The following is a 16,172-nucleotide window of genomic DNA, read 5'->3' as shown; positions in this document are numbered from 1 at the left end:
GTTACGTAAAAAATATATTTTATAAACTTGTAAAGTCACCCTTAACACCTAGTTTTTCAGTGCTGTCATAATCAAAATAAGCCCTATAATATTTTCTTGCCGTGACGGTACTGTTGGCTTCCAGTGAAAATAACCTCTCAAGAGCTTTATCCTTTTGCAATAAGGATGCAATTGGTCCGTTATGCGCATAATTCCCGCGGGCCGGTGGTACCGTCGCTTATAATGTGTGAAATGGAACACCTGCAGTGTGTTCACGGCTTTATAAATTTCCAGTGGCGTTCGTTTCCACTGCACCTACAAAGTGCCGCCAGCAAATAATGGCCCTAGTTTTTTGCCCGCGAGTGTGTAACTTTGGTAATGTGTAATTTTACACGTTCGGTTGTGGTGGACGGTTTATCCGTATGTGTGGTTTGTGTAAATAGGTACGTGCGTTGTATGTGCCTTTTGCGTGGCCATTTCGATATGTGACACGTATTCGTGAGATTAAAGGTTAATGGTCATTTAGAGGTCTTTGGTGTTACGTTAACTCATTATATTTTAATACTTTTTAGCTACTACTTAATCTTATGCGCAATCTGCAACTTACAGGTAACTCGAATGCAAGTTGAATAAAAAGCTTTAAAAATAACTTCAAATTGCGTCAATCAGACTTGCAAAAGAATTGTAAAACAAGAAGTTCACAAGTGAATTTTCTTTTCGAATCCCCGCAATTTTAACTCTTACAACGTTGTAATAAGTACATATAAACATACGAACCTTTCTCGACTGTACTTCCTTTTGCCGTGTATTGTAAGCTAATATTAAATTTTCCAAAGGAACTTATTACCGCCTGACCACCCTAACTTGACCTGTCCGGCCGAGCAACAGCAAAGAGTCCCGGCGAATGTAAGCTGGTCGCATCCTCTTGCCGATTTGTACTTTTCCTCGAAGCTCGCGAACAATATGCATTTCTTTCTGGTAATCGCATGAAATGCATTGCCCTCTTTGGATCTCCGAAGGATTCGCTTCATACGTAAAATCGTATGATAGTTCCGTTTGTGCGATCACGACAATCGTATTGGACAGAATTCTATTTTCAAACAGGAATTTAAAATTTGTAAAAGAATAAATTCTATGTTCTAATTTTAAACTCCAGCGATGGAAACTTTTTCTTGGTAGGTTTTGATACTGGCCGGCAAAATAAAAATAAACAATTGATAAATAGTCTTCGCCTCGATTTCAAACATGGAACACAATGGCCGACAACTAAGGCCGGCCGCACACGGGATCCCTTTACAGGAGTTGCGGCGGCGCTCCCGATCTAATAATGTCAATTATTGATTCATCGGCCACTACTCTAATAAGTCAAATTGTACAATGCACAAGCACTAATTGCATGGGAAGGTAGCTCAGAGAGATTGTGTGTATACTACTATACATGGGTGATATATGTACATAATATACGCTATACAGTATACAGCCTTGTTTGTGGGGGCGATTCTACTAAATATAGTTAGGTCACAAGATCAATTGAATATAAGTATACTGAAAAACAGATTTTTTTAATAAAGTGCACTTACAATCTGGCCCGCCCCCTATTACATTGGGACTAACATAACACTCTGGCGAAAAGTGGGTGCAGCAATGCACCTCTGCCTACCCCGCAAGGGAGTACATTAGTACAAGGCGTGAGTGCGTGTACAATCTGACTTAACAACAATATTAACAATTTTAATAAATAATATTATTAATATTTCAAAATCAACATTGTGAATTGTGTTTAATTGGTAAAGCCTTCTCTGATAGCTGCTGGAATTTCATGTAAATAACCCAGGAAGATATATAATAGGTAATAAATTATTGCAGTATCGATATTTATTAAATCTTTGTATTTTGTATATTTATGTGAAATTGCTTATTGCTAACTTTGATAAGTAATCGTTAATGTTACTGCAATAGATGTGGTTTATTGATTAAATTTTATACATAATTATATTCCAGCATTGTTTTCATGTTACACGAACTTAATCACATCCTTGTGATACCTGTGCCATACTAATATTCAGTATTATTCTTGAATTTCTCATTATTATTAAGAAACACGCCACAAATCACACCAAAAACTAGCAAAACACCATCGAACACAATCAATAACCCAGAATCCTCTCCAAAGAAAGATCGGTAACAGAACAAGAAAATAAACATGTACGTACGCTGGCAGCCATTTACCACATATTCCAACATATTTGTGGGCGAAGCGTTCAGCATTCAACCCTTATACGGCGCGACATGCTGGCCGGCCGGACCTACATGGCCACGGTTACCAAATACGCGACCAGCACCAACGGGTTAACTGACATGGCGACCGAGCGCGCCGCTTTTGAATTTCGAATCGAGTTTCTATTGATATTGCCTCTATGATATTGTAAGAAAAAGCTGCCAGTACTCCAGATGGAATGTTGGTCTGTGGTGATAATAAATTGGTAGTGGTTATGGTTTGTTGTTGAAACTAGATATGCTGTGTGCACTGTGCAGGTGATCGGGTTTTGTTTGCTGTAATGAGGGTATGCGTTTTATTGGGATATTTGAGGGACGTTGAATTGAATACCATGGTTAATATATATTATTTGATCCATGAAGAGTATCTTATGCCCTTGCCATGATCTAAAAGTTTCTGTTGTTCTTATAAAAAAATTGGTTAAGTACAAAAATAATAATAAATTTTGTAGATACCGTAATTAAACTATTCGTTTTACTTTCCTAATAAGGAAAGCGTTTCTGCGTAATGCAAACTGTTATTTTTACGTGGAAGGTAAAATTTAATTTCTTCCGAAATTGTTAGCGCCCGCGAGCTCACAGCGTGAAAAAAAATTGCTCACTTTATCCGACGATTTATAAAGAATTCCGGATAAAACAAGTAAGTTTTAAGCGTTAATTAAAATGCTAATACGTCGGTACCTTCGCTGAGGACTGGGAATACAAGTTATGAAATTTCCCCATTTAAGTCGTCGACTTCTGTCCCTGTCTGTCCCGGGGAGAGAGAGAGAGACGCACGCAAGTTGTCTCGGATACGGCAAAACGTTGGTAATTGAGTGTTTGGTGCGTGTTTTAGCAATTAAAAAGTTGTCGGCAATCTAAACGTTATGATCTCGATGATACGGTCGAGAATGACATTCATTAAAATTATTGTTTGCTTTAAAGATTTGAGCTAAATGCTAGACTGTAATGTATTTCTTCATTATCTAATATAATAATTATAGCTTGAAGTTTCTATTTGGTATATTATTCCGGAGTTATATATAACATTCACAATACATCCCAGCTTACCTGTTATTACATTTCTTCACTTGTTATTATGCAATTCAAGTTTTGTCGCAGTAAATTAACAATTTTGTTTACACATGTCCCAATACAGTGTCATTCATTACGCAACTAAGAAGTGTCGAGTACACTCTTAAATAATCACTCGGCTGTTTAAATCAAAATTAAGAGATATTGCATGCCTATATTTATAAATTTCGAATACAAATTTACTCATTGCAAGTTGCAACTTTCATGCTCATTTTTGGAAGCTTGTAGAGTTACGTGTGCGGCCGCCCTTATGGTGTGTGTGTGTGTGTGTGTGTGTGTGTGTGTGTGTGTGTGTGTGTGTGTGTGTGTGTGTGTGTGTGTGTGTGTGTGTGTGTGTGTGTGTGTGTGTGTGTGTGTGTGTGTGTGTGTGTGTGTGTGTGTGTGTGTGCACGCATCAACTCAATAATTATAATACTTACATTAAAACCATAAGAAAGTATCTTACCTACTGATAAGACTATAATTATTTGTGACATTCTCAGGTTTTGTACAATGCATTGACCTAATAAAGAGAAGATTTACAAGTAGAAAACATTACGCATTTTTGTAATTAATTTTGTTCGTTCGTAATAATTTAATCAGCAATTAATTATTTAAGTAATTTCGAAGTGTAATCGATTAAATATAAATTGTTTCAGTAATTTTATTATTCGATTACATGCCTACTTGCCGAATGCTCGAGCTTTTCGCAATCTTTATTATTTTAATTACTTTTAAGTTAATTTACAATAATACCGCCGCGTTGTGTGGGCTAATTACTTATGTAGGTACTTATCGAAGTATTTGTAAGTATATGTACCTACTTTAAAGCCTTTATTTTTACTTAACAATTATTTTACCGTATTAACGCACGTCTTATCCGATAACCTCTTTTTGTAAGGCCTAGGTCTCCTATTTGCGCCGTAGGTCACGTCTAGCGTCACGCCGTAGGCCGCGTCACGATGCTCACTATAGAAATGTACTGATGCGGTCTCCCTCACACGCCGACGTTGGCGCGTAGACATAATGAGCATTGTGACGCGGCCTACGGCGGTGACACTTGACGCGACCTACGGAGTAAATAGGAGACCCAGGCCTAAAAGAAAAACTACTCTGACATGCGACCGATTTTCGAATCTAAAAGTTGGCAACCCTGTCGCAAAATGGCCGCTATTCAATCCAACTGAACTTTGACATCTTTTCGATGCATTGAAACACAATGGCCTGATTTATCTGGCCACTTACGATGTAAATTTGGACTTACCAGCCATTTCTGTTAGCTACGTTGATATCTACTTGGCTCAGGAATTTGCGACAACCTGAATGCACCTCTAAGTGCATTCTTAAACTTGGTATTTAGAAAGTTGCCATAATTCTTAACTTACTGGATTACGTTAGCTTTTTAACCTATCCTCTGATGGTTGATGTAGTATGTTATTTAAAGTTCTGTTTAAGAGACATCCAATTAACATCAAGAATGAGATCTAACACATTTTACTCCATTGTAATCTAAGATTAACGGAGAAAGTCCAACTAAATAAGGCATCTATTTAGCGTATTAATGAGGCCATTATTCTAATAGCAATAGCAATGCTGACCCAAATAATGTAAATTCTGGTCTAGATTAACCGAAGCAGGCTGGGTTTATCTAGAATCTCTTAGGACACCGTGTGTGTATGTCCTTTAATGGATTAATCAACCTATTCTCTTTAGAATGTCATTATTCCCAACAGAGCAGGTCGCATTAGCTTCGGTACAGCTACTGTGTATACTGACTTCATTATGCGTTATGATATTGTATGTTGTTTAATCAAATTCGTAATACTAATAATATCCATGATGTTTTCATAATATATCTTGTGCAAACGTTCTTAACAATATATCGATATCTACACATTATTATGTATTATAACATTATTACGAGGTACTTGAAAAATTGTGTGTTCAAGAAGTTGTCTACGCTTTTCGACTGTGCAGTGTGCAACAAACGCATCTATTAGAACCTCAGAATAATGCGTTCGTTCCTATTTTGAAATACAACACACACAACAGAACTAGCTGCCTATTCCGCGGTATCATTACTTGGGAGCACGAGCGGGCTTTGTCAAACGTCGCCGGATCGTGGCCGCGTCCGCCGCCGCCGCCGCCGCCGCGTGCGACACTCACGACGCAGACCTCACGATGTCGTCCGCTTTTTGTCAGCAGTTTATCGAATCTCGGCAGCAATGCGGTCACGCTTACAGAATAGGGCTGCGGCGAAGTGTTCCAAATTTGAATTCGTTTTTTTCTTCGTCGAGAAATGAGTTTGTTTATTGAATATCAAGATGTGGACTAGAATATTCTTGCAACCGTTCGGTAAATTCAGAACGCGGGACTGCTCAGCCCCGAATCCGTATTGTGAGAATTCCGTGCGAGCGGCAACGTGACGATTTACTCCGCTCGATTATGCTAAACAAATTCAAATTCAAACAAATTCTTCGCCATTCAGTGAGCCGCTCACACTTTGCAAATATTTCACATATTCACACCCTCGCCTCTTCGGATTCCATAGAGAAAGTTTTTTTTTATATTGAACCACAGATAATAAAGACACATAAGAAGGCGGGTGCAGCGACCGTGCTGCAATGAAATAACAAACGGTTCCCCGCGCGGTGTTAAAAAAGAATGCGTTATTTTTTTTATTTGTAAATTTTCCGCAAAGGAAGTCTTTATGGTGCCTGGGGCGGATTATTTTATTTATTGTTCTAGGCTGCCAGGGCTCTGTAATTATGTTTCACAAGTGACAAAGAGTTTCTATCTGCACCTATAGATCCGATAAATAAATTATTTATGCAATGGCAGTAGCTATGATAGTTAGTGTTGCCCAAATGCAAGAACAAGACGAGACTTAGCCAGTCTTGGTCTTGGTCTTGCGCCAATACACCTGGTCTTGGTCTTGCGCCAATACACCTGGTCTTGGTCTTGGTCTTGGTCTTGCGCTCTCAGTCTTGGTCTTGGTCTTGGTCTTGCAGCAAGAGTCTTGCAAGTCTTGCAATTACCTATTAGTCTATTACTATTTATTAAAGTTTACTTTTTGATTTTAATAGATATTTTTATTCGCTATGTTTATGGTATTAGTCGTAATGCGCATAGGTCCAGTTTTTCATATTCTTTGATACAGTTTTTTGCGTCTCATAGAATTCCTAAGCGTACCTACCTATACACTGAACTGTTACACCTAACTACTCAGTAAAATAGCGCTAAGTCCTAGCTGCAAGACGCAAGAGTCTTGCAGGCTATGTCTTGTTCTTGCTCAAGTCTTGCACGGTCAGGTCTTGGTCTTGGTCTTGCTAAAAATACGCGGTCTTGTTCTTGGTCTTGGTCTTGCAAAAACGCAAGAACAAGACCAAGACTGCAAGACCAAGACTGAATTTGGGCAACACTAATGATAGTATGGTCAACTTCATAAGTAACTAGCTATAATCTAACTTTTACATAATTTATTATCTTGTTAAACTAGCAAACCGTCATTGTTTGTATGAATGAATGGACTGTTTTTGTGCGTTTGACAATGCGTATTAGCGTCCACCTTTCGACATCGTACGCAACGGACGCATCGCATTCAGTATTCTATGTATAGAAATTCACACAAGTGCGTCCACAGAATGGCTGAAGCCGCCGTTTCTCTATACATTTTTGAAAATCCAATTGGTTCAATACGTTACTGTCCTTTGATAGTATGTAAGTATATAAATATTTATATTCAAATACTTATGAAGCTGACTATACAGAAAAAGTATAAAAAATACATAACTTGTCTAGCAGTACGTCCTAATGCTACAAATAAAACTGACGTTTTCAAAAATAACACATCGCAACCCCTTTGTTATCGTACAACAGATGTTTCCACTCCCTTTAAAGTACGGGTATTAACTATGGAAGACTGTAATAAAATGTATAAATAATGTGAAATTAACGCAGACACTCAAGGAAATATCACCTATAAATACTAATTTTACATATTAAATTATTTATTTTGTTATAGCCATAATCGGTTGTCCAGTGTACAGGGGGACTCTAAATCGACGAATCGAACGAACGAGAATTGTCAAGCACAACGTTTTTGTTCGTTCGTTCGTCGATTTAGAAAATTTAAATACCTAATATGTTAGTTGAGTCATATGGTTCTCTATAAGCCATAGTAGAACATTCTTGTTTTATTGAATAATTTAACCATAGAGGCTCACATGTTCTTACAGTATGAGAATAAAGCCTCTAAATAAAAACAAAATAAATCCACAAGCTCATTGCATAGTCGTGTACTTATCATATTTTGTTTCTTTTAAAAAATATGGTTAGGCGACCGTAAACTCGTTTCGTTTAATTAAACCATAACTTTCTATCCAAAGCGCTAAAAGGCGTAACAATCGAACAGTGCCTTAGCAATTAACACGTGACTACCAATTGGTTGCCATGACAACGGGCCCTTTCTACTACCCCGCCGCTATCCCTAGTGTACCTACTAATTTAGTTCGCGATAGAAATACTAAGTAAACAGTGACTTCTGATGGAGGTACAAATCAGTGGATTCCAAGAAATCGTTTATGAATTTGATTTTGATTTATGGAATATCTACTGTAGATTTTACCTCGATTGATTGTACTAACAGTGCAAGTCAAGTCAAAGTCAAAATTTTTTATTCATCGTACAAATATAAAATTTTCTGATGAACGTCAATTTTTACAAATTACTCTCCGTTCGGATAAGGGGGGGCTCTTTCTGTCTAAGGAGAAGAACGGAGGCAAGAAACTCCTGAGCCATCTTTTCAAAAAAAGACTTAAAACTAGTTGGTATACAATACATATAAGCTTAATAATAATTATTATAATAATATGAGCAGAGCTAACTACTTATCACAGCCATGCATTAACGTCCTCTAAGTAATCATCAATTTTATAATAAGCTTTTTTACTGAGTTTCTCTTTAATGTAACACTTAAACTTATTCTCTGGCATTTGAGCAACTTCTGTTGGAAGCTTATTATAAAATCTAATACAGTACCCTAAAAACGATTTATTAACTTTCGCCAGACGCATCGCTGGAAAAGCCAGCTTATGCTTGTTCCTAGTATTAATGTCATGATTACTGCCAATTGTATCAAAAGTGGAAATATTCTTTCGTACATACATTAAATTGGCAAAAATGAACTGACATGGAACTGTAAGGATGTTAATTTCTTTAAATAGTTCTCTCAATGAATCCCTGGAACCAAGTTTGTATATAGAGCGGATGGCTCTTTTCTGTAATACAAATATAGTTTCAATATCAGCGGCTCTACCCCAAAGCAAAATGCCATACGACAATAAGCTGTGGAAATAACTAAAGTAAACTAATCTGGCGGTTTCAACGTCGGTCAGTTGTCTAATTTTCCGTACAGCAAAAGCTGCGGAGCTCAACCTTCCAGCCAATTTGGCAATGTGAGGTCCCCACTGCAACTTTGAATCTATAGTCATACCAAGAAAGACAGTATCATTAACTAGGTCCAATTTATTCCCATCTAGAATAATGTTAGTATCGCATTGTCTAACATTCGGCAGTGTAAATTTAATACATTTCGTTTTCTTAGAATTCAATAAAAGATTATTTACGGTAAACCAATCGTGTATGTCAGATAGAATAGAATTAATTTCATAAAAAATATTTTCACTTCTTTTAACTTTAAAAAGCAAAGAAGTATCGTCAGCAAATAAAACTATATTAGTCAATTTTTCAACCATAAAAGGCAAGTCATTAATATAAATGAGGAATAAAAATGGTCCTAGAATAGATCCTTGAGGGACGCCTATCTTTACATGAGCCCCCTGTGATTTAGTATTGCCAATATTTAACGGTGGAACGTAGACTTTTTAACCAAAAATCCAAATTGAACTTTAGATATCAAATAATGCAGCAAGATTGGAGTAATATGGGCATAAACCAATTTATCTCTAGATTTACCTACATTTTTAAAAACAGTTTCAAAAAAACTAAAAGTAGGATTAAAACTCACACTGAATCATTAAATAGGTTGAGATGGGTAACCAAGGGCATCCGAGTGTCGAGCAAAATGAAAAGACATCTTTCTATGCTAAAGTGGAAAAATAATGATAATTCTAAATATCGCTGCTTATATATGAATATTTATAACAGAGTTATAAGACAGGCTAAACGCTTAGCAATTGTGAGCGAAATTAATAAAGCTACAAACTCATCTAAAGCTATATGGAAAGTGGTTAATAAACAAAGAAATAAATTTAATGGAAACGTACATAATAACATCATTTTAAAAGTAGAAGGGAAATTAAAAAACAAACCAGGTGAAGTAGCTGACGCTTTCTCCGAAGAATTTTATAAGAAAAATATATGTAATAATCATAATATAGACTCTGCAGTCTCTCTTCTAGAACAAGGAAGTAATAGAGTAGAGAATAGTTTAAAGATTAGATTAACATCACCAAGAGAAGTCATGAAAACTGTCCAAGAATTCGAAGTTAAACATTCCTACGGGCACGATGAAATTCCTATCACCATTATAAAAGAACACGTCGACATACTGGCTGAACCCCTAAGTATCTTCTATAATAACTGCCTCTTAAATAAAATTTTCCCCGAACAACTAAAAATTGCAAGAGTCGTGCCCATCCATAAATCAGGATCTCGTACTGATTCAAAAAAATACAGACCAATCTCTTTGCTACCAACATTGTCAAAAATATTCGAAAAACTTATTAAAAAACAGCTCAGTGTACATCTTTACAATAATAATGTTATACATAAAAGGCAATTTGGTTATCAAAGAAATATTGGTACAATCGACGCGGTTGACCTGTTAGTTGATGACGTAATTACTAAGTTAAATAAAAAACTAAAAGTTGCAGGTATATTCCTTGACCTTAGCGCTGCTTTTGATACGGTTGATCACGCTATTTTGCTAAAAAAACTGGAATATTATGGAATTCGAGGAGATTTTCTAGAACTTTTAACATCATACCTTAAAAATAGAAAACAGTTCGTAGAGATAGTCAGCAGAGATGAAGAGCGTGAAAATACATATAAATCAAAGCTGGTTAAAGTCGAAAGAGGAGTTCCACAGGGATCAATTCTAGGTCCACTATTATTTATTGTGTTCACAAACGATTTAATAGGCTTCATCGAACAGACCTTCCCAGACACTAGTGTTGTAGTGTTTGCAGATGACACTAACGCGATAGTTAACTCTAACAACATAGAATCACTTAGTATTAAGACTAATGCTTTAATAATGACATTTGACAATTGGTTTAGGATTAATAATTTGACATTAAATGCTGATAAGACTAATGCAATGCTGTTTAAAACTACAAGTAGAAATAATGATGCACTTGACATTTATATAAATAACAATAAAATTAATCAAGTAAATTCAGTAAAATTCTTGGGCATTCACATTGACTCTAAGCTAAATTGGAAAGTAGAGTTAGAATCTGTCTCTAGCACAATAAGTTCTGCGTGTTATGCTATTCGGAGTCTGAGAGATGAACTAGGCATTATTCACCTTAAACAGGTGTACTATGCCTTAGTTGAGTCCAAACTAAGATATAGTATTCGTTTTTGGGGAAGAAGTTACGATTACAACTTCAACAGGGCATTTGTTCTCCAAAAACGTGCAATTAGGACCATGGTACGAATATCCCAGCGGCAGTCTTGCAGGGAGGTTTTTATTAAATTGGGTATTCTCACCCTGCCATGCCTTTACATTCTGGTTGTCACTTCCCATTTAGTAAAGTACTTACCTACACTAGAATCTGAGTTAGAGAGGAACACTAGGTTACAAACTAGAAGAAAGGACCTAAAATCGGATTTCTGCCCTAATATTGATATAGCCAAGCACTCACCAAGGTTTCAAGCTCTTTATTTATATAATAACTTGCCTACAGAGTTTAAAGAATTAACTGCTCATAGAGTATTCAACAACAAGCTGAAACTATACCTATTGAAGAAGTGTTACTACTCATTTGATGAATTTATAAATGACAAAGCTGATAATAACGATGTATAATGAATATATAAACTGTGTAAATATTATGTATGTACTTGTAAAATTTGATTTTGCATGTTGTCTATTTATAGTATTTAGTTTTATATAATTTTAAGTTTTAAATTCAAATACAATGAATGGATTGTTGTTGAATAAATAAATGAAAAAAAAAAATATTGTTAATATCGACCCTTTGTTGCCTCTTGTCTAAATATTGTACTCTATTGTGCTCTAGATATTGTAACTTCTAAGGCTTTGTAATAATGGTGTTTTTTTCTTTTTTGCAGGCATGCTGAGATCCACCTACGACCGGTCAGACCACGAACGTAAGTACAACCTATTTTACTATTTTATAGGAAGTACCTACATTTTGTTTTATTTTCTAAATAACAACGAAAACCTCTTCCAGTATATCCGATTTTTCGCAAACAAAACATCGTGATGTGACCAATTTAGTGCCAAATTGAAATCGGCTTTCAAATACCGGTATGTTCTGAAGTGTTATAACCGGTACAGTACCGGTACCGGTAGTTGGGCGGTATGGCAGTACTATCCTGGTATCGAACAGTTTCGTGAACAGACGTAGTTTCAGAATGCACGCTCGAACTGTCGTTTTGTGTTGGAAATTTGCTCTGAAATGTTCCTAGCTGATCATGAAATAGCGCTACGCTCGCGTGAAATGGTTACGATGTATATTTACGTTACGGTTGGTAAAATATTGTATCCGTACTCAGTAGTCCTAAAGTTGTCAAACTAGTTTATTTAATATCAACAAAAGCAACCAATTAATCATAATATATTTTCCAGTAAAAAATATTAATTATTCACACTTTACGCATCCATAATAAAAAATTAACAAAATTGTATGATACTTTTTTAAACCTATAAATACATAAATTTTCGTGGCGCTAGCTAAGAGTCCTCTGATGGAACTAACCGATCCGCACTCTTCATGCCATGATCAGTTGGGACATTATCCATTAGGAGGGTGTACTCGCCGTCTCATTACGTACTTTAATAGGCGAATTACGTAAGCAGCGATTGTTTACCAGTTAGAAGCGAGTTTGATGGTGATTTTCCGTGAAGTTGCCTGTTTGGACGCGCCTCGCAAACTTCCTTGACGCAGAGCTAAGGCTGGGCGCAGGCCTGAAGAATGCGATGGGGAATGTAGTGTGTAGGCTATGTGTTTGTATGTTAAGACTGTTACTTATATTCGTGGTCTGGGTTTTGTGTTTCTTTAAGACTTGATGAGACTTTGGGTCACAATCAATTTTAGTATCTATTCTATTCTATTCTCTCTGGAGGTGTAAGTACCTGCACCTGGCTTTCTCGAGTGGAACCTTTGTGCATATCCCCAATGTCTAAACTGCCTGCCTAAGCTTGAACCATTTCCCACCACGCTGGTCCACTGCGGGTTGGTGGGTTCACATATCTAGATGTGCTAAATCTAGTCAAAAATTACTTGACAACCCTGTGACTTAGAATCTAAGAATTATTCGACTGCTTAGTGCTTAGTTTCAATTATTTACTTATTGAAGATCGTAAGGCACTATAGCGCTAAAACGTAAAAGCATTCCGCCACTATACTGCTGGCCTAACAGTGTTGGCAAAGTCTGCCGAAAGCTAATTGATTCTAAGGAACTTGCCAGTTTGATGGCAAAAATTACAACACTCCGCTGCACTATGCTCTACTTGCTCACTCCATTTTACACTCAAAATTGGTTGTACATAGACTTATTCACTTTTAGTTCTGGATGCTAGTTTCTAAACAGATTTTCGGCTAGCTTTCGTCGTAAGAAACGCTTGTTCAGACTTTGTCATTGACACGCAAGGTCTTAACTTAAAAAGAAAATATTTTTTACATCTACAAAAAAAATATGATAAAAGATAATGTCCTTAAATATTATAGCACTTCCTTTTTACCTATAAATATTAAAAGGCATTAGGCATTAGTAAACTCGGGGACATCGTTAAAGCGTTCAGAATTGCGAAAGAACCGTCACCTGAATCACTTCTCATTTAATGCCGAACAATATCGTTAACGTGAAATGGGAAAACTTACCTACTTAAAATTTAAAGGTTCCTTTTCCGATGGATTTAGAACTAGATATTTAAACGTCGTCAACATCATAACCATGCTTGAATATAAGATTGAATATATAAGGTTAATTTTTTGCTTCACGAAATCCAAAATAATCACTTTTTTATAAAAAAATGTTTATACCTCCTTAGATAAAATAAGTAAAATGTATAAAAAAATAAGTGAACGTTTAAAATCTTTCCCGGGACAATGGCTCAGTACTCAAAGAATAAGATTCTATAATTCAATGACTAAACGGAAAAGTATCAATAAAATTACAACAAAACAGATTCGAGAGGAAATACTGGTGATCCCCAAAATATGTAGCGATTTCGTTAAAGAACTCCGTTATCCGTATAACGATCGGACATTAGTCGGAGAGGCGAAAGTGAATTTGCATTATTTTTTATCGTTTGTTACCCTTCAAGCCTTCAGAAGAAAAACTTTTGTTCCCTAAAGAACAATAGAGGATGAATTTTCTTTACCAGCCCCTGAAGGGCTTGAAATATTTTTAATAGGCGACAATATGAATGAAAAATTACTTTATTATTTTCCGATCAGAGAATAGACTTGGCAGGCAGAACATTTTTTATGTTTCAGCTTAACAAAAAGTGAAAGCGACAAAAAACCTTTTCATTTGTAAATGTTTGTGAGAGGAATAGAATCGGAAAATTCGCTATGTAATTTTTGTGAAAGCTATAGTGAATAATATCAATTACATATGCCTGTCTACCCAGTGTCACTAGTTTGGCAATAACAATGGATTATGGATGGACATAAACCTAACCAATCGAGATTGTTTAACATCCTTCACATTTCATATTCCATAAAAAACTCAAGCACTAAAATTTGCTTCGAAATTTTAAGCCAAACAACAACATTAAAATATCCACTTGGCACGTAAACATAAAATACGGTTAGCTTCGATTTAACAGCCGGGATCAGCCCAGCAGCAGTCAATTTAGATCCCAAGATATGCCCATTTCCCCCCTACTATCTCCCGGTTTCCCCCTCATTTTTCCGTCTAGATGTTATTATGACCGTCTAAGGAGCAGTTTTCCTACCGCCAACTTATAATTCGCCGTCGGACACACTATAGGATACTACCCCGCGGGATAACGGTACACACAAATTATATAACGGTATTTTTTTCGGTTTTTTCGGTCTCGCAAAAGGGTTGGTGTTTGTGATTTGTTAGTAAATTGATACTTTATGCGGGGTTAGTTATCTTCGAGATTTGCGGTTATAGTTGGAAATTTGAGCTTTAATGGGAGGGGAGGACGATAGCGAAGATATTTATTAAGATTGATGTTATGGCTTGATGCTTATGCTAATAATTAAAGGGATTTGTCTAACATAACATCAAAAGTCTTAAGTAGAAGAAACTTTTATCGGGAAAAATACCTACTCTATTTTAACTTGGATTCACCTGCAATGGCCAATCCCACTGCAATGGCCAACCACTAGTCACCACACAAAATATTGAAAAACCTATGCAGTTCGTAAAACAATGTAACTACACAAATAGTCGTTACCTATTTGCATTTAGCTTGAATGGCATGAGTAAGTTTAGAAGAATTTCCAACAATGTATCAAGAACTTCACTTCTCGAATTCATTTGTTTTACTACATTCTCATGCTTTAAATTCATCTCTTTCTATCACAGGGCGCAGGCATGCGTCCCTCTCTTTCCCCGAAAATACTTAAGTTTACTTAATGAAAGTGGGTGGAGTAAAAAGTTTTACAGCAGTTTGAAAAAAGTATATTTGTCGTAGTTAAAGTAGGAAGCTTTTAATGTTCCTATTACTTTAATTTGGCTCACAATGGTTAATTATTTCAATTAGGTAGCGTCGTATTTTTGCTTTCCCGGTCCTTGGACTTATATTGCTACTTTTATACTTACGTGATGCTTATGGAGCTCTTTTAATTTAGCAAAGAGAAAAAAAGCTTTATTGTGTGAGTTATTTAATACATGTTTTTTTTTTACTTTTGTTACATAAAATGGAATAATTCTACTTTTACATGTGTCTAAATTAATAACAAGAACAAATTTGGTGCCAGCACCAAATAACCAGTAACCAGTTACTATTAAAAATTGGACTAGAGATTTAGATAAAAATGGAGCAGATGCAGCATTTATTTATAAACACTTTATTGTACATTATAAAGTTACAATTAATAAAAGGTGAGAAACATTAAAAGAAAACTAACAATGTACAAAGGCGGGCTTATTGCCAAAAAGCAATTTCTTCCAGCCAACCCTTGTTAGGTTGGGAGAAGAGGACATTAACCCTCCAATCAATTAATAGCACAATAAAATATTAACAAATTAGCCTATCAGTATTTCTTAATCTTACTTAAACCTACCTACAAAAGCATTATATTTATTATACGGTAATGTACGGTGGCCTGCGCCTAAAAGTATACAGGCGGAGAATTTAAAATAGCGATCTCAAGCTCACATGTTGCTCAAGCACATCCACATAAACACCACTGCTACACACATCACACACAACACGTCCCCGGATTTATAACAGATGTAGCTGGTCCCTTCATCATCAGGGATCGCTATTTTAAAAGCTCCGTCTGTATACTTTTAGGCGCAGGCCACCGTACACATAAACCCTATCGTAGTAAAATTAATATTATAGAAAGATGTATCGAATATAATGTTGATAAAAGTTTTCTTATCTTCGAGTAGATGGCGCTGCCTGCAGCTGCCCTTTTTCAATGTCTCGAAAGTTTCGC

General features: G+C 36.0%; 1 protein-coding gene across 6 annotated transcripts in view; it reads left to right on the top strand.

The window, feature by feature from the left end:
- Positions 1 to 16,172, top strand: part of LOC105385660 (teneurin-m) — a 392,514-nt gene that overhangs the window by 340,142 nt on the left and 36,200 nt on the right. For all 6 annotated transcript variants that reach the window (XM_048625228.1, XM_038111852.2, XM_048625225.1 and 3 more), the window contains one exon: positions 11,632 to 11,670. In XM_048625228.1, the coding sequence (XP_048481185.1) occupies positions 11,632 to 11,670 (39 nt within the window). The remainder of the gene's footprint in view (positions 1 to 11,631; positions 11,671 to 16,172) is intronic.

Source organism: Plutella xylostella, chromosome 13 (assembly GCF_932276165.1).
Source record: "Plutella xylostella chromosome 13, ilPluXylo3.1, whole genome shotgun sequence".
In the NCBI taxonomy this organism is placed as follows: Eukaryota; Metazoa; Arthropoda; class Insecta; order Lepidoptera; family Plutellidae; genus Plutella; species Plutella xylostella.
The sequence above is the reverse complement of the archived record's forward strand: the minus strand, read 5'-3'. Positions and strand labels throughout refer to the sequence as shown.